This window comes from Diabrotica virgifera, chromosome 4, assembly GCF_917563875.1.
Source record: "Diabrotica virgifera virgifera chromosome 4, PGI_DIABVI_V3a".
NCBI lineage: Eukaryota > Metazoa > Arthropoda > Insecta > Coleoptera > Chrysomelidae > Diabrotica > Diabrotica virgifera.
Genome location: NC_065446.1, coordinates 3,562,325 through 3,585,099, shown reverse-complemented (window position 1 = coordinate 3,585,099; position 22,775 = coordinate 3,562,325). Strand labels below are relative to the sequence as shown.

The 22,775-nt window shown below is 33.3% G+C and overlaps 1 protein-coding gene across 2 annotated transcripts in view; it reads right to left on the bottom strand.

Moving 5' to 3' along the window:
- The window catches only part of LOC126882879 (uncharacterized), a 73,036-nt gene extending 52,954 nt beyond the window's left edge, over positions 1-20,082 (bottom strand). For both annotated transcript variants that reach the window (XM_050647937.1, XM_050647938.1), the window contains exons 1-6: positions 19,902-20,082; positions 8,433-8,555; positions 7,842-7,862; positions 6,104-6,229; positions 2,295-2,435; positions 464-571 (exon numbers count right to left, since the gene is read on the bottom strand). In XM_050647937.1, the coding sequence (XP_050503894.1) occupies positions 464-571; positions 2,295-2,435; positions 6,104-6,229; positions 7,842-7,862; positions 8,433-8,555; positions 19,902-19,941 (559 nt within the window). In that variant the 5' untranslated portion in view covers positions 19,942-20,082. The remainder of the gene's footprint in view (positions 1-463; positions 572-2,294; positions 2,436-6,103; positions 6,230-7,841; positions 7,863-8,432; positions 8,556-19,901) is intronic.
- Positions 20,083-22,775: the final 2,693 nt, after the last annotated feature.

The following is a 22,775-nucleotide window of genomic DNA, read 5'->3' as shown; positions in this document are numbered from 1 at the left end:
TTGTTACCTTTTGCTCTTCCACCTATTTAATGAACTTCTTTTTTATAAGTCTTCCAATTTTTGCGGTATTAACCGCGATTCTGCTTTACTATTTAAGTAATCAATGTTAGAACTCATTCTTAAGCAGTATACAACCAGTAATAACAATTAATCTTAGGTGACAGATTGCAAATTAATTTTTTTTTCACATTTCCATAACAACGAAAGGTATACTGATGTACATCACAAATTCAACCATTTTACATTGTTAGTTCTTATTTCAATTGTTTGTAGTAATAATACATGACTTCAAAGTGTAACAATAAAAAAATAATAGCGTAAAATATTCTTGGATAATTATTGATCTTTAGAACAGTTGCTCTATTTCGAGCACTCCGACTGCGCCGAAAAATCGCCCGTGTTTTAAAGACCTCAATATCCACTTATTAATATACTAAACTTAAAAAAAATAAAATTTATATACCTGGAACATTAGGTGGAGGTGGAAGTTTTTCCCAAAATGTTTCCCATATAGAAATTGAAGTAGTTATGAACGCCTTAAATATTTCTACAATAACAAAGTACAAGTCTCCTAAAAAATAAATTTAGCTAAGTTAATAATGTAAGCATTATTTTTCATCCTATTTTTATATTGTAAAATAAAAAAAATATTAGTTTTTTTTTTCTGAAATTGGCCTTGTGATACCAATATGTCTGTAAATAGATAAAGACGGAGTATGACAACTATAGAGGTCCAGCACTATTAGAAGTAGTCTACAAAATACTTGCAAAAATTATTAGGAAAAGAGTAATGAAGTAGAATAACGGAGTGATCGAAGGATATAAGGGAGGGCTTAGCGCAGGTAGCACAATTACTGATCAAATACGTATAGACCTGGATCACGCGTGCCAAAAAAGGTGATTAATAGCAAGCTGAAAATTTGTTAATAGCTTAACGATGTCTAGTCGGACAAACTTTGATGTACGGGAACACTTTAACAGGAAAGTTTTAATTGTGGAACGTAATTTTAATTGTGGAACGTGTCATCCTGACAAGTTTATGATTATAAAAACTAGCAAGTTTTTTTAAGTTTATTCCATAGCAAATTTTATATAATATATAAAAAAAATTTTGTCCGATAAATATATTGGGCATAATATTAATAATTCCGACACGTAAACATTTCAAATGACAGGAATTATGTTGGTGATGAACAGGCCCGGCCCCAGGGGTGCGCTAACTGAGCGGCTGCGGCAAAATTTTTAGGGGCGGCAAATTATAGATGACACCTAAGTTTTGTGTACCAAGAGTCTACCAAGCAAGGAAGGGGGCGGCGGTTAACGATCTTGCGCAGGGGGAAAAATCCCTAGGACCGCTCCTGGTGATGAATAGCAGTCTGATTTTTGCATGAGAGTTTAATGAAAGGGTAACAAATCAATTGGAAGTTCTGTCCGACAAAACACATGGGACGTTTTCGTAGTATGACGGTTCAAATTTTTAACGTGTTCCACAATTAAAACTTCCCCTGTTCCAGTGTTCCCCTTTATCAAAGTTTGCCCGACTAGACACCGTTAATCTATTAACAAATTTTTAGCTTAGGTCTAGTAGGTATATGTTAAAATGAATAAAAAAATAATAGCTACGTACAAAACTTAGGATAACCTATGTTTTTATCGATTTTAAACAGGCATTCGACTTCATTAACCGAAGGATAAGGCTCTAAGAACATTGAAAATATGAATTTTTGCGGGGAGGAGTTTTGTGCTAGGGGATGATGGACGTAGCTTTTCAGGATTGGTCAATGTACCAATCAACAGAAATTAATTAGGATTAAAATATGCCGCCAAGATGGGCCTTGTACCCCTTTTCCTTGCCAATATAAATATAACATGGGTGCTGCTAGCTTTACCTTAAAGTTAGCAGCACCCACTGTTTCTCGGAAACGGCTAGAGCAATAAATATTTTCTTTCCATAGTAAATTAGCAATAAATTAATAATTAATTCCCTGTTGTTGAATTTTCTAATTTCATAATTTTTCGGAGGTGAGTTTTGTGCTAGGGGATAATGGAGTAGTTTTTCGGGATTGGTCAATAAGTAAAAAAAAGAACAATAGTACTTGAAGTAAACTGCAGCAGCTAGAAGAGGAATTACCTAACTTGACAATGGCAATCAAAATAATGGTTTTCCTAAAAACCAAATTTATTCAACGCGGAATCAAACCCGGAAAACCACAGATTATATAGCTCCCGCGGAGACTTCAAGTGTAACATATATATTTATATTAATCCGTAATATAAACTTAAACTAAACTTACCTATATTTTTAAGTTCTGTCATTGGATATGAAGGAATTATTACTTGTGTGATAGCATGTTTCAGTTCGTCAAAAGCATTTAAAAAGAAATTCGCGATCTCTGTTATGGTAATGGATATACTTCCGATTAGTTCCCTAAAATCTAGGCCCAAAAAATAAATAATCTCTAAAGCATTACAACAAAATAGTAATTTACGTAACAAGTTCCCAAAGTGATATTTTACGAGACGAGTAGGATATTTCCAGGCCGAGCAGTAGGCGAGTCCTGGAATCCTGCGAGTCTCGTAAAATCACTTTTGAATCGTGTTACGTACAATATTTTTTCTGCAGCCGTTTTGTATCTTAAAAAGAATATATAGATAAACTTTACTTATGAACTTTTATTAAACAATTTAAAGCTACTCTCGTGAATTCAACATTAGAAAAATCTACTTATAAATATTAATAACACAATTATAACAATTATTTACATTGATGTTGTTAGGAATATTAACAGAAGTGGCAGTATTGCAATTAGTGTTAGACGTGTCAATACTTTTACTATTTTTTGAGATATTAATTTGGTTGTGGCCATTTTCAATCTGTGAATCTGTCATAATAAAATACAAAGTTGATTTTATTGTCAAATCCCTTAACTAGCTACCCAAAATCGTCCCGAAAGTAAGAAAAGAGTCCCGAAATTGAAAAAATTAGTCCCGAAAGTAGCTACTTTCGGTACGAGTTGTGTAAAATGGTACTTTCGTTTTAATAAATCATCCCGAAAGTTTTATTTTCGGGACGGCTGCAGAAAAAATAATAAATCATCATCTTTGATATTAAATAACAACAAAAGTTGGAAAAGGTTGTGATGGGATTTTTAATACTGAGAATTTGTTAAATAACAGCTTCAGAATGACTAAATCGAATTAGCTAATTTCGATTTTAAAACATTTGTATAAGTCCAAGGAAGGCTTAAAATGTGAGAAAATGTGATGAAATTGTAAATAAAATACTAAAAACAACAATGTTATTATCATATACACAGTTACCTATAGCACAGAATAAATAACCACACAGAAGCTAATCTGACTGTCGTTTCCATTGATTTTGTTGGGACCGAAATATAAGACCTTGTGCACCAGTTACAGAATAGAACTTGATGTTCTAAGGAATAGACCATTTCACATTAGGTAATATTTTTGACAAGTAGTTATTAATTAAATATGAAATATAAAATTTAACTATAAACAACTGTCACGTCAGTCGCAAAAGTGAGGTTGCACCAGTTACGTTGACACATGAGCATGAAGATTATGTTTCCGTTTTTGGCAGGAGTTTCGCTTCTGTGTGGTTATTTATTCTGTGCCTATAGTATTTTTCTTTAGATTTACGTCACTAACTGCGGCTAACTTCGGGTCTATTTACTTTTTTACTATCCGAAGTTCTTTTGCCCTATCCCCAGTTTATTTGATCTAAACATTGTATTTAGAATTGTTTCACTAAATGTATAATTAGTAAAATGTATTGCATTAATGCACAAACTTGAATTTTAAACTTTATAACAGAGAAAATCTTGAAAAATATTTTTTTCTATGGATGCAATACAATGTGTTACTTCTCGCTCACTACTTACACACATTCAAAACGAACAATTTCCCACGCAGTGAGAAAAGTCGGCCATTGCAGTGAGAAATATTTTTTCTCACGGTTCTCCTACGGTTTTCCGTACATATGATCGCCGTTTTTCCATGGTAATATGCACAATACAAACACAATTAATATTAAAAATAAAATAAAATAAAAATTCCATGTTTATTCAGTTGCAATGCGAAGGCAAAACAATCTTATTTTTCAATTAGAATACGGAGCGCAGTCCAGCCCTCTGAATCGACGATTTTCGACCCTTGTTGGAGTCTCATCAGAGAGAACGTAGGCCTGCTACTCCATACTTCAATTGACTAACACTGAGAGTTTATCCGCCACACCGCAACTAACGTGAACGGACTAGGTGACTAGCAACATCTGGCAATTGAAAGATGAAGTAGTTTTCAATCCTAATAGCAATATTAATAATATTTAAAAATATTAAAATATTACTAAAGTATTTTTAAATTGAAAACTTATTGATCAATTTTCTTGGTAACACCTCCAAGGCTTCTAAAATTTGCAAGCCAGATGGATGCTGAAGCGAAGAAGACAAGAGGTAATTCAAAAAATTTACAATTCACGACCCGATTGTCTTCTTCGCTTCACCATCCATCTGGCTTGCAAATTTTTGAAGTCTTGGAGGTGTTACCAAGAAAATGGACCAAAAAGTTTTTAATTTAAAAATCTTTTAGTGATATTTTAATATTTTTAAATATTATTAATATTGCTATTAGGATTAAAAACTACTTCATCTTACAATTAATATTGCCAAACAAAATCTGTTAAAGCAAATCTTATCAGGAAATTACCTTCAAAACTATTCAAAAATAAGTATTAGTTGTAATTTTAAATAAATAACGTATATAAATTTTAAGAATATTAAATACCTACATTGTGTATGTATTTTATTTCAATTTATGCATATAATATACCTAAAACTACCTAAATTATTTAATTTTGAAGTTTGAACTTTTGACAAAACCGCATCCATAGAAAAAGTACAGTGTACAACACTTGAGAAAATGACATATTTCTCCCTCGCTTGATTTGCGGCACTCGCCTCGCGCCTCGGCTCGTGCCAACAAATTCTGCGCTCGTGAGAAATATGTATTTTTTCTCACTTGTACAATATACTATTATTATTGTAAGTAAACAATGTTTCAAAAATATTTTTAATTATAAAAATAATTTCTGTATACATATTAATTTTCGATATTGTCAAAATAAAGATATTATTGAGCAAGGAGCACATTTTTCACACACTTCCTATAGAAATACTAAATTTGATGTCTGATGGCATATTGGAAAGATCTTCTTTTTTATACTTCTACAAATATTGCAAAATCAAAAGTAGTCAAATCAATCCAGTCTTTCTCGAGTTATAAAATAAAATAAATGTAAAAAATACGTGTCAGAAAAAAATGGCGGGTAGCTAACAGATAAAATTGGAGGGTGTCAGAAAAATGGAGGGAATCAAAAAACATGAAGGGTGTCAGAAAAAATGGAAGGAGGTAGGATAAAATAGGAGAAAGTCACAAAAAATTGAGTGCAGCGACTGTAGAAGGGAATTGATTGTATTCCCCGTCACATGGCGATGGGTGAAATCACTAGTGACCTAATAAAAATTTATCAAGGAAAATAAAAAAGATCACATACATATATGCTGTATCCGATCGAAAAAAACTATAATTTTTAATTCACGTATGTAGTGTAGTAAGTAAGTAGTCCATTCATACCAAACTCTGGTAAGGGTAGACGTAAGATTGCAAAGTCCCTTAGACCAATAAGTCTGATATCCTTTGTACTAAAGACATTGGAAAAATTGGTAGATAGACATATTAGGGATGGAATATTGGTTAAAAGACCAATAGAACAAGAGCAATATGCATATAGGCCAGGTGTATCAACAGAAATAGCTCTGCACCATCTAGTACAGAGGGTGCAGTATGTTCTGGAAGTAGTGAGTAGTAAGTGTAGTGTCTGGAGCCTGAGCAGACTGAGACCCCGGAACTCCTAAACATGACGTCCGAGAGGACGTCGAAAGCTCGGCCTAGCAACCAACGACGCGGTTCAACCCGGAAGCCTGGTGTGTTTATTTTTATTATTAATTCTTTTATTGATATTGATTTTAGCTTTAAGGTTCATTGTAATAAACAGTATTATTAGGCAACTTAATACACTTACCTGCTAGTATTGAAAACACAGGTTTAAATAAGTCAATATTCAGTAAACTTCCAATACAAAAATCAACATTTTGGAACCAGGACTTCCAAAAATCAAAACATATACTAACTACTCCTTTAAAAGAATCTGAAATACGAAAAGTGTTTATAATTATTTTTTGAGGAGTTATACCTCTATAGAGAAAAATACTAAGCAAACAATTTCAAGCAATTTTAATACATATACATATATTTTGATAAAAACATTCATAATGGTATTGGGAGCAAAGTATGCTAAATGTGCAGTCACTCGAGCGCTTTGGGGACCTATTGGGTTGTGAAGAGTAGGTTCTAAAACCAAAAAAGTTAAATAAGGTTTTCCATTTTAGTGGGGACTTTCCATTTTTTAATTTAATTTTCCATTTCCAATAATGGTCTTTTCCGATTATAGCGCCATCTATTCATAATTCGAAAAAACTTTTCGAATAAAAGTTTATTATTTTTACGTAAGGAATCCAAATCTACAATAAAAAAATGGGGGCTCCCAATTAAGATTTTAAAGTAACCCCCCACCCCACCTCCGTGGGGGTCGTGTTTGGTGCCATTGTATAGATTTTTCAGTGTAATAAGTGTATTTTTCAGTTTTTTGATCTGATGTTCATTTCGCGAAATATCGCAGGATTCGTATTTAAAATAATAAATTTACCCCACCCTCTCCTTGGTAAGTCGTGTTTGGTATTATTCGATAGTTTTTTGAAAAATATTGAGTACGTATTTTTTATTTTTTCGATCTGTCATTCATTTCGCGAAATATTCGCTTTTTTCTTATGAAACTTTGGGACTCACCCGTTTCCTTACGCCCCGCTCAAATCATCAGATTTTTGAAATATACACTGTTTTGCATGTACTTAAATTACCTTATCTTAATCTGACGATTTCGAGTTTTTCTAAGGATCGATTTTTTTTCGGCCCCCCTTAACGAACTCCCCTGCATTAAGAGCCAATATATGGTAGAGGTACATTTTCAAGGTACAAAGTTTCTCCCCATGTAATATTCTGACGCGCTCGGGTAACTGCAAAAATCCCAGCTTGGGCTCCCCTACCATAACAACAATCTCTCTAGTGATATTACATACTATTGTTATGGGCAGTAATGACACCCAGTAACACAATAAACTAGAGTGAAACACTACATCAAAATACTCAACTATCATAGTCACATGGGGAGAAACCTTATACCCTGTAAATGTACCTCTTTTCGTTCGGGGGGAGGAGTTCGTTAAGGGGGGTCCGAAAAAATAGAGCGGAGGGTTACTTTAAAATCTTAAATAGGTGCCCACATTTTTTATTGCAGATTTGGATTTCTTACGTAAAAATAAGTAACTTTTATTCGAGACATTTTTCGAATTATCGATAGATGGCGCTTTAATCGGAATAAACCATTGTTGGAAATGGAAAATTAAATCAAAAAATGGGAAGTCCCTAATTTAATGGAAAATTTTACTTATTTTTTTTTGTTTTAGGACCTAATCTTCACAACCCAATAGGTTCCCATAACGATCGAGTATATAACTGTAAATTTAGCATAGTTTCCTCACCTACTATCAGTATGATTTTAAATGTCAAAATATCTACCATTTTCTTTCTTTTTGGCCTTGGCATATCTAATTGACCAGGCTATTTAGTCATTTGTAAATTTTCATAAATTTTTAACGGATATAATATATCCGTTAAAAATTCAAAATATATTCAATACTTACCCACAATAGATGATTGAAAACCTAAAATCATAAAAGTAATATTAGATTATATTTATGTTAGGTACTAAATAATTTTTATTGAAAAATCCTTTAATAAAAGGTATACAACGATATACAATGTATTAAAATCCCTTAAAGGGCTACATCAATCTCGAAACGTTTTCGATATATAAAATATCATCATCAGTGCTAGCACTCGATGATCACATGCTGAGCCACCACAAAAAAACCAGTGTATAAACTCTTTAAATGGTATACAAAGTTACATTAACATTTTTATTTAAAATTCAAAACAATGGATGAAATTTTTAAAAATATGGCCCTTAAGCACTGCATGATTTTCCCATTACGTGGGTTGCTAAACAGGTGGATTTGTCTCTACATGAGGAATGTTAGATGGCAACAGTTGCCGCTTCGTTTTAATTAAAAATTGTTTGCTTTGAATGTCTCAAAATCCTTAATGACAAACTTGGGAAATGTACAATTTTTGTATAAAAAATTAAAAACATTATCTGTGTAACTGTTAATACACTTTTTTTTTATAGGAAACACACATTTTAAAAATAAGCTTTTATGTTTTATAAAACTTACCAAGAAATGCCTTTAATACGGCCGATATGTCAACTGATGCTGATGCTGATGCTGATGCTGATGCTGATACAGACACATTTCCTGACGCGGATGATGATATTTCACAATTACAACCAGTACACACTAAAAATTTAAAAAGGATTAAGCTTTAAAAACATACCCAGTAATCCTTTTAAAATAATTTAAAATAAGTAATACTTTCAGAATAAAGGCATAAAATACACACAAATACATAATAACTTTAGATCTTCTTCTTCTTCTTCCTTCTTCTATGTATGCATTAAAGCCTGTTCCTTCTTCAATATTAGCCTCCTAAATTGTTTAGGTTATCACACCATCTTTTTCTTGGTCTGCCAATACTCCTTCGTCCATTTGGTGACACAGTAACTTTAGATAAGGAATATTATTTGATCCTGATTTGGTCATACGGGTCACACTCCCTCTGAGGGGAAAGTTCACTAATCTCATATACCTGCGATATCAAAAGGATTGAGCTCTGGTAGATTCTTTCCATGTTATCGAGCCCTAGATGACTTGGTATGCAGGAGTATCTCCCAAAAGTTTTCGTAGACATCTGGCCGTCAAAAGTAGTGCAGTCTTCTGCATGATCTTATAGAGATGTTGATTCAGACCCAGCTTTTTTATATTTTCTAGGAGGTTCTTCGGAATGACTCCAGTAGTAAATAGGTAATAGGTTTTGTCTGGGTACTTTTCATTCTCCATTGTCTCTGTATTTGAATTTCCAGATCTCTGTATTTGGCGATCTTTTCGTAATATTTAGCACGCACGTTACTGTTGTTAGGTATCGCCACAACAATAAGTGTTGTTTGTCTTTTTAATCTATTAACTAATATGAGATCTAGTCTAGTATGCGCTACTATTTGGTCTGTGAGCACACTGCGTTCCCAGTACAGCTTGTAGTTTTCATTCTCAAGCATACTTTCAGGAACGTATTGATAGTGTGAGAGATGCTTTGTTTGGAGAAGTCCCAGTTTGACGGCATTCTCTTGATGAAGGATTTTTCCTACTGAGCCATGCCGTTCCCTATAATCAGTGGTTTTAAATGACTGGTAGCCCGGTTAAGATGTTGATAAGTTTCTTGGGCTTGACACCATATCAGCATTTGTGGTGTTGCTCCTAAGGGTCTTTTATGATATTTATATTTAAGGTAATTTCTTGTTGGTATAACCTGATCCTAAATGGCGACTAGTGAACCTTCCGTTTCAGGGAACATCTTTATTGACGTCAGCCAATATTTTGACGTTATATTGTTTAAGTGATAATTTATGCGTTCTGCAGAAGGTAATAGAAAAACGGAAGGGTAGGAATCTATCTACCCACCTATTGTTTGTGGATTTAAAGAAGGCATACGATATGGTACCTTTGAAACTGTCTCAAACATTGACGAAAGTAGGTCTTAGTAGAGAGTATGTGGATGCTATCGCAAATATATACAAAAATGCAAGAAGTATCGTTAAAGAAGCAAACTTTATATCTGAATCATTTCCAATACCAAAGGGGCTTAAACAAGGATGTTGTCTGTCTCAGATTTTATTTAAAATATATATTCAATCATCGCTAGAGCAGTGGAGGAAACAAGTATCCGGAATGGGAATAGACTTAGGCGGTGGTAAATGTCTAACAACTTTGTTTTTCGCAGATGATCAGGTAGTCGTAGCGAATGATGAGGAAAATATGTATCTTAAATCGGATGATGAAGGAGATCCAGATTTAGAAATTAGAACCACAAAAACATGCAAAGAATATAAATATCTCGGATCTATAATATCTAGAGAAGGCACTACTAAAAGAGACATCGAAAACAGAACGCAGCAGGGCAAAAAAGCGGTAAATCATTCTAAACTCTCTACTACGGTCTAAAGATATAAGGCAAAAACCAAAATTGCCAATGTATCGTACCTTGGTAGAGCCTATTATGATTTATGGGGCAGAAGTTTAGCAGATCACGAAAAAAGATAGAAAAATAATAGATGTAGTAGAAATGGATTATCTAAGGAGAGCGTATGGTATATCATATCCAAAAAAGGTCACATCAGGAATGAAGATATTAGAAGAAGGACAAATTAATATTGTATATTCCAGTGTAGATATAGAATTGAAACGAGGCAACTAGTGTGGTATGGTCACGTGAAACGAATGAATGAAGATATATGGCCAAAGAAAGCTTTAAATTACATACCACAACAAAGAAGAAGAAGGGGAAGGCCTTCATTTACATGGGAAGAAAATGTACGGCACATCATGAGAGATAGAGCCATCAAAGAAGACGAATGGATGGACAGGAAAAGATGGCGGACGAAATGCGAGAAGCGGCAGAGGCTGTAGAAACCTCGCTTATAGATATAGATATATATTGTTGAAGTGGAAAAAATTGTATATCAAAGCGTGTAAAACGTATTTATTGCTTTAGCTAAACGCTTTCGACAAAATTATCATCATCGGAGCTAATGCTACAGACAAACAGGAATCTCATCAGAAAAAGATGTCTACATAAATACAATAAGTTTTTAACTTACGCCAATATAAAATGTTACAGGAATACCAGTTAGTAAACACCTTTGTCTATCTCGGGTCTAGTATAACCAACGATGGTAACTATGAAGCAGAAGTTCGGAGACGTATTGTGATGGCAAAAAATGCGATGAGTCGCCTAACTAAAGTTTGGACAGACAGATCTATCTCACAAAATATCAAGATGAGACTGGTGAATGTCCTTGTATTCTCAATATTTCTATACGGAGCAGAGACTTGGATTCTTCGCGCATGCGAGCGCCAAAAAATTGATGCCTTTGAGATGTGGTGCTGGAGAAGAATGCTACGCATACCTTGGATAGCTCATAGGACAAACGTTTTCATTCTAAACCAACTCAATATTAAAAAAAGGCTGTCCACAATATGTCTGCAACGAATTCTGCAATCCTTTGGTCACGTGGTTAGCAGAGGGGACGACAGTTTGGAGAGATTAATTGTTTCTGGAAACGTTTCGGGGAGAAGATCAAGAGGACAATCACCAACTAGATGGTCTGACCAAATAAAGTATTCAGCTGGAAACTCATTCTGCGAAGCTCTTAGAGCAGCTGAAGATAGAGACCAATGGAGAAACATTGTTAGGAATATTGGAAAAAATCACGTCCCTCAGTAATGGGAAAACGACAAGAGAGAGAGAGAGAGAGATAATATAAAAAGAAGTACCACTACTTACGGTCGTATTTGTAAGCATCTTAATATTAAGGTACATATCCATTACTTGGTGCTACTTGCTAAGTAGTCCAGGGCGCATCTGTTTTGAGATGGACGTTGAGAGGTGACTCAAATTTTTTTGCATAAATTGCTTGAAAATAACTCAAATAATAATATTTAAGTTATCCTCCCACTCAAAATGGTCCGGAACATTGTTTAAATATTCAAAATGTCAAAATATTAAGGAAAAATCCGATTTTTTTAATGGTTTTCTGATTATAACTTTAAAATTATTCATTTTTGAGAAAAGTTGTATTAACATAAAAGTTACGTAATTAAATTTCCTACCATACAGAATTAGTTAAAAAATTTAAAAAGTAGTCACCCTTGTTGAAAAATAGCAATAATTGCGAATAAAACCATACAAAAACAAGTACTCGCATTTTACGTTTTTCAACCATTTATGCTAGACTTTGGGCCTTTATATTTTACCCAGAAAAACTTTTTGATATACTAAAACAACACTGTATATTTCGTTAAGATCGGTTAAATAGATTTGGCAAAATAAATTTTTGGAATCCAGCATTCGCAAAAAAAATTCATTTTTTTGTAACGTTGCAGGACTGAAAATAAAGCAGATAGCAAGTTGAATTTTTTTTTTGCTTATAGAAGGGTACTGTACCTTCCACTTGCAATTTGCAAAATTAAAATCGATTGATAACCACGGCGTCAGGAATTTTTTTAAATAAACATTAATTTTTGGTGCTACGCGCAGGACAGCGGTATTCGATTGACACAAGTTGATTTCCACCAAAATTTATTCCAATCTTTATCTAATATATTATTTTCTTACTCTATATTTTGTTGTATTTTAAAATTTTAATTCCACAAAAATCAAACTAATTTTATTATTGTTTGTGAAATATTGTTTAAACAATTTCATATGTTTAAAAATAATACACTTTAATTCTCTAAGTTAAAATATATGAACAAAGAAAGTTTTTGCTAAAAAAAGTGTTATTTCAAAGGATAGAGTATGTGTTTTTATTTTGAAATAAACACATTTATTTATTTATATCGAAATGTAATAAAAATTAAAATGTATCCATCGCTGTAACTATCCGCTGTCCTGCGCGTAGCACCAATAATTAATGTTTATTTAAAAAAATTACCGACGCCGTGGTAATTAATCGATTTTATCTTTGTAAATTGCAAATGAAAGGTGCAGTACACTTCTATATGTAAAAAAAAGTTCAACTTGCTATCTGCTTTATTTTCAGTCCTGTAACATTTTGAAAAAAGGAATTTTTTTGCGAAAGCTGGATTGCAAAATTTATTTTGCAAAATCTATTGAACCGATCTTAATGAAATTTACAGTATTATTGTAGTGTATCATAAAGTTTTTCCGGCCGAAATTTGAAGGTCCTAAGTGTAGCAAAATGGTTGAAAGACGTAAAATTCGAATACTTGTTTTTTATGTTTTTTTCCCAATTATTGCTATTTTGCAACAAGGGTGACTATTTTTTAAATTTTTAACCAATTATATATTGTAGGAAATTTAATTACGCAACTTTTATGTTGGTACAACTTTTCTCGTAAATGAATACTTTTAAAGTTATAATCAAAAAACGAAGAAAAAAATCGAATTTGTCCTTCATTTTTTGATATTTTGAATATTTAAACAATGTTCCGGACCATTTTGAGGGGGAGGATAACTCAAATATTATTATATGTGTTATTTTCAAGCAATTTCTGCAAAAAATTTGAGTCACCTCTCAACGTCCAAATGTACTAATATTTTTACAGATGCGCCCAGTATAACTGCTCCAATGGGTACGGCATGCGCTCCTCTACATATAAACCGCCACCGATTTGATCGCCGAGGGTGAACATCGAGCGGGAGCACCCACGTATCCACTATGTGGAGCAGCTACGGCGCACGGAGCACCAATGTAATGGATATGTGTCTTTAGATATCTAACGGCATTACAATATATTTTATATAGTCATGTATGGTCAAGTTCTCTTTCGTGCAACCCCTTACGGAGAAGAGTTGTCAGATACAAGGGCGAATGGAGGATTGTCCTGAAGAAGGCTTTGGCTCATAAAGGACTATAACGTCACTAATGATGATGATAAAGTTAAAAAACTTCTTGTATTTATTTAGACGTATTTTTCTTATAATATTTCTGTTTGTTTATAGCATTGGCTCCGCTTAGTTTTGTCGAAAGCGCTTATCTAAGGAAATAAAACTTTTTTACACATTGACATACAATTTTTTTAACTTCCTTGGCTCATTCAAGTGTGTACAAAATTTATTAGACTTTCAACTATTTATTCTAGTGTCGAGATAGTTACAGTGCGTCATACCTTATACTGGAGTTTGGTTGACGTAGAGTTAATTGTGTTATCTTGTTTTTCTAATTATCATGAACTTTGTTTTGTACGTCGATATTGTTTTTTAAGTCCATATTGTCGACTGGAATACGTAATTTTTTGTTTCTAAGAACTTGTAGGTCTTTTACGTTATTTGCAAATATTATGGTGTCACCTGAATATTATTATCCGATGTTGTTTAGCCGGTATTCGTTTAGAAGAACGCCATTTCGGTTTCGTGCAAGACTTCTATAAATCGTGGGCGTACTGGGAAGATCCACTAACTCCATTTTTTCAATTTTGACATTTTCCTACCATTAAATCCACAAACATCAATATGTTAACAGGAAAAACCCTATATCCCAAATTCGTCATCAACCGTACTTAAATCGGCACATTCAATGACAAATAAAATCAACTAACTCCACTTTTTTCTAAGTTTTCATAAACAAAATGATGTTTTTAACATCATTAAAAATCATATCCAGGTACCAAAACTTGAACAGCCAGTGTACCCGATTTTTTAGAGGTAATACATATGGTATAATAATGTTTAAATGCGTTTTTCTTAAAACTTTACTGTTGTGAGTTAGTCAATTTTCTCAATACACCTACGAAATATTCTTTCAGAGAAGGGATTGAAGATTAGAGGAGACAGAATACAGCCTTGCCTCACTCCACGAATGATTTTCACATATTCGGTATGTTCATATTCAACTATAAGACTTGTGGTCTGATATTAGTAAATCTTTTTATTTATTTTGAGATACCGGTAGTTCATTTATGCTTTTTTTAGTATTTGCATCATCCTGGTGTGCTGTACTCGATCAAATGATTTCTCGTTATCAACCAAATATGCGTATACGTCGTTATTAATCCATTCTTTTGGTACTAATCCAGATTTGTACATGTTGTTCATTCTCTCTATGAAGTTTGCTATTGATTCGTTGTCCATTACTTTTAGTAGTACTGCTAGTATATTATCGGGGGCTGCTGATCTTGCTATCCTTTAGTTGTGTTATTGCAGAATAAACTTTAGGCATACGCATATTTGGTTGATTACGAGAAAGCATTTAATAGAGTACAGCACACCAAGGTAATGCAAATACTAAAAGAAATTAGCTACCAAGATCTCAAAATAAATAAAAAGATTTACTTAAATCAGACCACAAATCTCATAATACTGAATATGTGGAAATCATGTGTTCAGTGAGGCAAGGCTGTATTTTGTCTCCACTAATCTTCAATCTCTACTCGGAAAGAATATCTCTGGACCTCGTAGGTAAACTACACTATGTCGACATGGTGTTTTTTTGAATAAGTTTGTTTAATCCACTTATTTTATTGGTTGGATTATACAAATTGGTTATATATAATCATTAAAATACAGTCACATTGTCTTTCAATTAATTATGGGATACATCAGATTTTTATTAACATCCTAAGTGCTCTAAACTTTGTTGCAAACACACGCTAAACACAGTTGCTCGAAATGACATAAGTGTAGTTTACCTCCGAGGTCCAGATCTATAGAAGCCTTGTACGAAACCGAAAAGGCATTCTTCTAAACGAATACTGGCTAAACAACATCAGATAATAATATGCAGGTAACACCATAGTATTTGTGCTATAATATTCTTGGTCCATTATTTACCTCATCTTCTAGCTCAAAGGTGTTATCTCTTTGTTTCTTTAGATATTCTTCACAAGCTCTTATTTTTACTCTGTATCATCATTCTCTTTGCCTTATCCCTATGCCGGGTCGGCTTTCCTAATTGCATTTCTCCATACAATTCTATCTTGGGTGATATCAATATTAATCCCCTTTACGAACATGTCCTACCTAATCGTCTCTACCACGTCTTCTTTGGTCTTCCTCTCCTACTCCTTCCAGAAATCTGCACTTTAGCAATTCTTTGTATTGGGTGATTAGCGTCTCGACGTTGAACATGACCAAACTATCTTAATCTATGCTCTCTCATTTTGGCATCAATTGGTGCCACACCTAGACTTCCCCTAATATACTCATTTTTAATTTTATCTTTTCTTGTCACTCCACTCATCCATCTAAGCATTCTCATTTCCGCCACATACATTCGTTGTTCCTCTTTCTTTTTCACTGCCCAACATTCAGTTCCGTACATCACAGCCGGTCTTATGGCTGTTTTATAGAATTTTCCCTTCAACTTCATTGGAATTTTCCTGTCACACAGCACACCACTTGCTTCCTTCTACTTCATCCATCTAAAACCTACCGATCCCAGGTACTTAAAACTATCGCTTTTTACAATCAGTTCACCCTGCAAAGATACCATTTTATTTGTAGTAACTCCATCTTTAAATGAACATTGCAAATACTCTGTTTTTGTCCTACTAAGTTTTAAACCTTGTTCCTTCCGAGGTTCTCTCCACTGTTCCAGTTTTTTTTCTAAGCCTCTTTCACTATTTCCTACTAACACGACACCATGCGCATACATTAAGCACCATGGAATGTTACCCTGTAGTTCCGCTGTTATCTGGTTCAAAACTAATAAGAATAAATACGGACTAAGCACAGAGCCTTGGTGCAATCCTATTTCACATGAAATTTATCAGTCTCTCCCACACCTGTCCTAACACTAGTCGTTACTCCCTCATACATATCCCTCACAAGCTTTACATATTCACCAGGGACTCCTTTCATATTGAGTGCCCACCACAGAATCACTCGAGGAACTCTATCATATATGCTTTCTCAAGTTCAATGAATACTATGAGCGTTTGTTTCTATACTTCTGTATTTTTCTATCAACTGCCTTATAATGAAAATTGCTTCTTATTTTACTCTGTATGTCCATGATAATATTTCCGTCAAAATTAATGAGCCTTTCTTTCGATCTCCGTATAATAAACTTGCCGTTGCCGTACCGTCAGCCAAGACTTCCATTTTTTTCGATATTTCCAGTCTTCATCTTCCAATACTTTCCTTGGCTTCGTCGACTTCATTTTTACAAGATCTTCTCGGTCGTCCTCTTCTTGTTCTTCCTCTTTGGCTCAATTCTACAACCTTATTAATCCATGTGTTTTCTGCTCTTCGTATTCCCTCTCTTCTGGTCGGACCACAGCATCTTCTCCTGTATTCCCTTTCGGTAGTCAGAATACTCCTTTGGGTTTTTTTTGTTTATGCCCCATGTTTCTGCGGCATACGACATGATAGTTCGGTCTATTGTTTGGTATATCATTTTTGTTTGTTTTCTCCTTGATGTTTTTGTTCTAGATTATACTAAGAAGGTGTCTGATGCAAAATCTTGTTTGTCCCAATCTGTTTTTTATCTATTCTTCTGTTGTTCCGTTTTTCGACATTATAAAACCCAAATATTTAAAATTCTTTGTTCCTTTTATTTCTACTTGTTCTTCTATTTCCAAATTTTTGATGTCTTCTTCCGATATTACCAAGTATTCTATATTTTCTTCATATACTAATTTCTATGTCCACCTTTCCGTATTCCTCTTTTAGTTTTCTTACGATGTAGCTGATATCTTTCTAATCTAGAGCCATCACCACCTGGTCATCTGCGAAACACAATGTGTAGAGATAATTGTCCCTTTTCGGTATTTTCATACCCCTACATTTTGATTCTTTCAAGTTGTTAGTGCGTATTCTAAAAATATTTTAAAAAGTGTTGGTGACGTTGGGCATCCCTGTAGTAATCCTTTTGTTGTTTTGAAATAAGCAACTACCTTGTTTCCGATTTTTATATTTACTGCATTTCCACTGTATACGTTTGTTCTTTATTGCTTGTGTTAAGTTAGCTGGTATTCCTATTTTCGTTATTGATTTGTACAGTTATTTCCATGGTGTCATATGCCTTCCTAAGGTCTAAAAATGCTATGTGAATCACGCTAGAATAATACATAGTACGACCACAATAGTTTAGACAAAAAATCGAAAAAAGGAGTATATGTTTTAAATACCTATAAGTTACCGTCTATAGTATTTAAGGTTGTTTTAAAAACGCTTTTTTAAGAATTATCAAGTCCAGACAAATATGGAGAAAACAAAAATTGAACTAATAGTCTAAGAGCTAGTGAACCCTCCGACTAACGGTCGTCCTGTAAGGCTAGAAATTTGTCTAGTGATAATTCATAGCACACCAAGGCTAAAAACCATGACCTGGCAGGCATCAGTGGTGCACGTGTATCTACCAGGTGAATCGAAAAGCGCAAATTTAGGGGGTAAAATAAACTTTCTCCTGAAAGGTTTAAATTTAAGTATGTGTTTGAGTAAGTCATTTAGAAGAAATGTGTACAATGACAGGCGATTCTGAAGAGCATAAGACCTTGCCAGGCGAGGGGAAAGATTAGGGGTTTTTCCTAAAATTATTCTTTTTGCATCGAACAAATTTTTTTTAGGTTTTTTGAATCATTCCAAACAGAAAAGGTCCTTAGTGATTTTTCTCTTAAGTTAATAGTTTTTGTTATATAAGCGATTGAAAATTTTGAAAATTGCGAAATCGGCCATTTTTACCCTAAATCGGACATTTATCTAAAAATTTCAATATTGGTAAGGTACGTAGATATTCCTTAAACATTGATTGATGAAATCCCGAAGAGTTTTTTGCAATCAAATATCGAAAACCCCTTTGTTTTTTAATTGCTAATCAAGCGGGCGCTACACTGTAGTATAAGTGAGGACGTTTGAGCTTGCATAAATTCATTATCTCGAGAATGGGCAAATTTAAAGAGAAATCCTCAGACAGGTCGATTTTTATTTTTGAATTAGGACTTTTTGGTATATATATAATACTAGTGACGTCATCCATCTGGGCGTGATGACGTAATCGATGCTTTTTTTAAAATAAGAGTAGGGGTTGTGTGATAGCTCATTTAAAAAGTTATTTAATTCTCTATTCAGTAATATACACATTAACATAATTATTTATACAGGGTGTGCAAAAAAAATGTTTCTCCTATTTGTCAAATATAATCAAAGTTAATTTAATAAAAAAAATTTTGTGCACACCCTGTATAAATAATTGTGTTTATATTAGTGAATAGAGAAATAAATAACCTTTCAAATGAGCTATCACACAACCCCTACTCTCATTTAAAAAAATCATCGATTACGTCATCACGCTCAGATGGATGACGTCACTAGTATTATATATATGCCAAAAAGTCCTAATTTAAAAATAAAAATCGACCTGTCTGAGGATTGCTCTTGAAATTTGCCCATTCTCGAGATAATGAATTTATGCCAACTCAATGTCGCGTCCGCTTGATTAGCAATTAAAAAACAAAGGGGTTTCCGATATTGTATTGCAAAAACTCTTTGGGATTTCATCAGTCAACGTTTAAAGAATATCTACCTACCTTGGCAACTTTGAAATTTTTAGACAAAGATCCAATTTATGGTTAAAAATGGTCGATTTCGCAATTTTCAAAATTTTTTCAATCGCTTATATAACAAAAACTATTAACTTAAGAGAAAAATCACTAAAGACCTTTTCTGTTTGGAATGATTAAAAAAACTTAAAAAAATTTGTTCGATGCAAAAAAAAATAAATTTAGGAAAAACCCCTAATCTTTCCCCTCGTCTGGCAAGGTCTTATGCTCTTCAGAATCGCCTGTCATTGTACACATTTCTTTTAAATGACTTACTTAAACACATACTTAAATTTTAACCTTACAGGAGAAAGTTTATTTTACCCCCTAAATTTGCACTTTTCGATTCACCTAGTAGATACACGTGCACCGCTGAGGCCTGCCGGGTCATGGTTTTTAGCCTTGGTGTGCTATGAATTATCACTAGAAAAATTTCTAGCCTTACAGGACGACCGTTAGTCGAAAGGTTCACTAGCTCTTAGACTATAATGTTATACAATTTATTAATTTATATAATCAAAAACTTACCAATCACAAGTACCAAAAGAAAAGCAGCGGACTTCATCATTAACTTTTTCAATATTCAGATTTAAAAAATGGATTATATACGCTATATTAACTATATTAGTTTTCCTAAAACAAGCTTCATAACGTTATACAGTTATCATGGACAAAAGTACTGAGTATTCTTTCTACAAAACATGATTAGGAGCCTCTTTTATCATGTATTTGCTTTAATAGTATGTTAAATAATTTAAAAATATAAAAAACAAATTTATTAACGAACAGCTCATGCATGACTAGCTAATATTTGAAGATGAGTCTAGAATCAAACTGGTTAACTATGGAACACACAATATTATTGTTAATATTTAAAAAAGTTTTGACTTTGGTACAGCACATCTTTTATATAGTCCGTCCGCTATAACTTTTCCCATGCGGTACGATTCATTTTCAGTAGTAATAACCCAAGGACATTGATAATTGTTCGAAAAAATTTTATAACAGATTTCGAAAGCTTGTTGCTTGGAAACAGACCGACGCCGTAGGCGGAGGTCTGTTGCATGTAAGCAACAAGCTTGAGAAAGTTGTTGAAAAATTTTTGAGCATTTATCAATGTTCGAGGGTTATTCGGATAGAAAATTTTTTAATGTAAACAGTATTCTTTGGTATATTTGATTCGATAATTTCATTAATATTCTCATCAGTATTACAACCAAATCGTGACATTTTGAAATATTGAATATTTGAAATGTCAAAATCGAAATGAAACGAAATGTAGGTATCCATCACGGTTATTAGACTTTATTACGGTAGTCTTGTCCGACGGTGGTGGGGAGACTTATATTTTTGACTTTACGTCACAAGAGTTTACATTCCCATATTTTTAAATTATTTTCGATCATTGAATGTGTGTTATTGTGTATATATGTGTATTATTTGTGTTATTATGAAATAATAAGACACATAGTACACATTTTATCTTATACCGGGTGGCGAATCGTAAAAAGGGCCATAGGAAACTCAATGTAAAGTTCTGAATTGTTGAATTCCTGCTTCCCTAATTATTCTACATCAAAAGTCATGAGAGAATACTTGTAGAGAATTAAAATCTGTATTAAAATCAAAAGTTAAAATTGTTCTACGATTTAAATGCATTCCAAAATTTTGAAAAATATGATACATTTGCCACAATAGGTATGCGTGTAAAAGTAAGGCCACACGTTACTATTTAACTGACAGTGCTCACACCATTGACTGAATAAAAAAATCTTTATTATTAATCCTTTCTCCGCAACTGAGGGTATCTTATCAACTGTATTGTTTTTAAACAATAGATGATAAAATAAAAATATTGACAGTTCAAAAATGTGAACATTATTGCATTGTGTGTGGCCTAAGTTTGGGCTGAAAACTAAAATGTATTACATTTTTACAGAATTTTGGAATATGTTTAATTACGTAGACCAATTTTAACAGTTATTTCCAATACAGATTTCAATCCTCTTCAAATAGATGTCTTTTGATGTAAAATAATTATTAGGGAAGCTGGAATTCAACAGTTCAGAATTTTACATTTGAGAATGCAAAACTTTGACGCATGTCAAAATTCTCAATGTGTTTTAATTGTATTCATTTTTATCGAATATTGAGAAAACTAATAAATATTTTTGAAAAATTTAAACTCAGAATGAAAGACTACATTATTACCGAGGGCTGAAAGTCCCTGAAAACTTCTATAATGTTTATTTTAATAAGTTACAGGGCTGAAAATAAAAGAGAAGTGTGATATTTAATTTCAAATATTTCATTCAATAGAATCTGCTTGTTTATTCTAAGGGGCTTTCCGCCCTCGGTAATAATGTAATCTTGCATCCTGCGTTTAAATTTTTCTAAAATACTTGGTTTTCTCAGGATTCGAAAAAAATCATATTACGATTCAAATGATAGTAAACTCTCGTGACGTAATCTCACCCTTAATGTTCATTGGTTAGTCGATTTAGGCAACCGTAGTAATGTCTAAGAACCGTGGGTATCCATAGCTACATGATTGAGTGAAAACAGCCCATGGGATCTGTTTTCAGTATAATGTTGGTTTTATTGGTTGTATTCAATCAGATGACCACAAATTAATTGATTTCATTGGATTTCTAATTGAGCAAAAAATTTTCAATCAAATTAAGTCAAAACAGAAAGTGAAACGTACGACGATGTGTGTAGTATATAGTATACAAAATGTATTTTTGTCGTTTGTTTCAATTTATGTTTTGACTTAATTTGATTGAAAATGAATCGTACCGCATGGGAAAAGTTATAGCGGACGGACTATATTTATCTTTTTATGAAACTGAAACTTTGTGTTAAATATAAACTTTGTTTAATGCACCACGTCTAACCAAAAATAGAAACAGTTAGAGAGGCAGCTTGCTATTCTTTTGTATGGTGTGGGGACACGGACATTTAAGAAACAATGTCTCAATTGAGTGGAAGCATTTCAAATGTGGACGTATAGAAGAATGCTGAGAATCTTCTGGACAGAGAGAAGAACTAATAAAGAAGTACTAAGAAGAAAAGAGAACATCAGGGAGAAACTGGATTCGATCAAAATAAGAAAACTGTAATATCTGGGTCATATATCACATGGTGACAGATACGAATACCTAAAGTTAATAATGCAGGGAAAGATTCAAGGAAGGCGCAGTATAGGTGGAAGAAAATGTCCTGGTTGGGAAACGTCAGAGAATGGTTTTGATGCAGCTCAACTGAACTCTTTCGGGATGTAGTGCCAAAAGTTAGAATATCAATGATGATTGCCAACCTTCGTCTCGGAGATGGCAGGTAAAGAAGAAGGAAATACAGCGTTAAAAGAGCAATACGACCTTTGAAAGAACCTGGGCATTC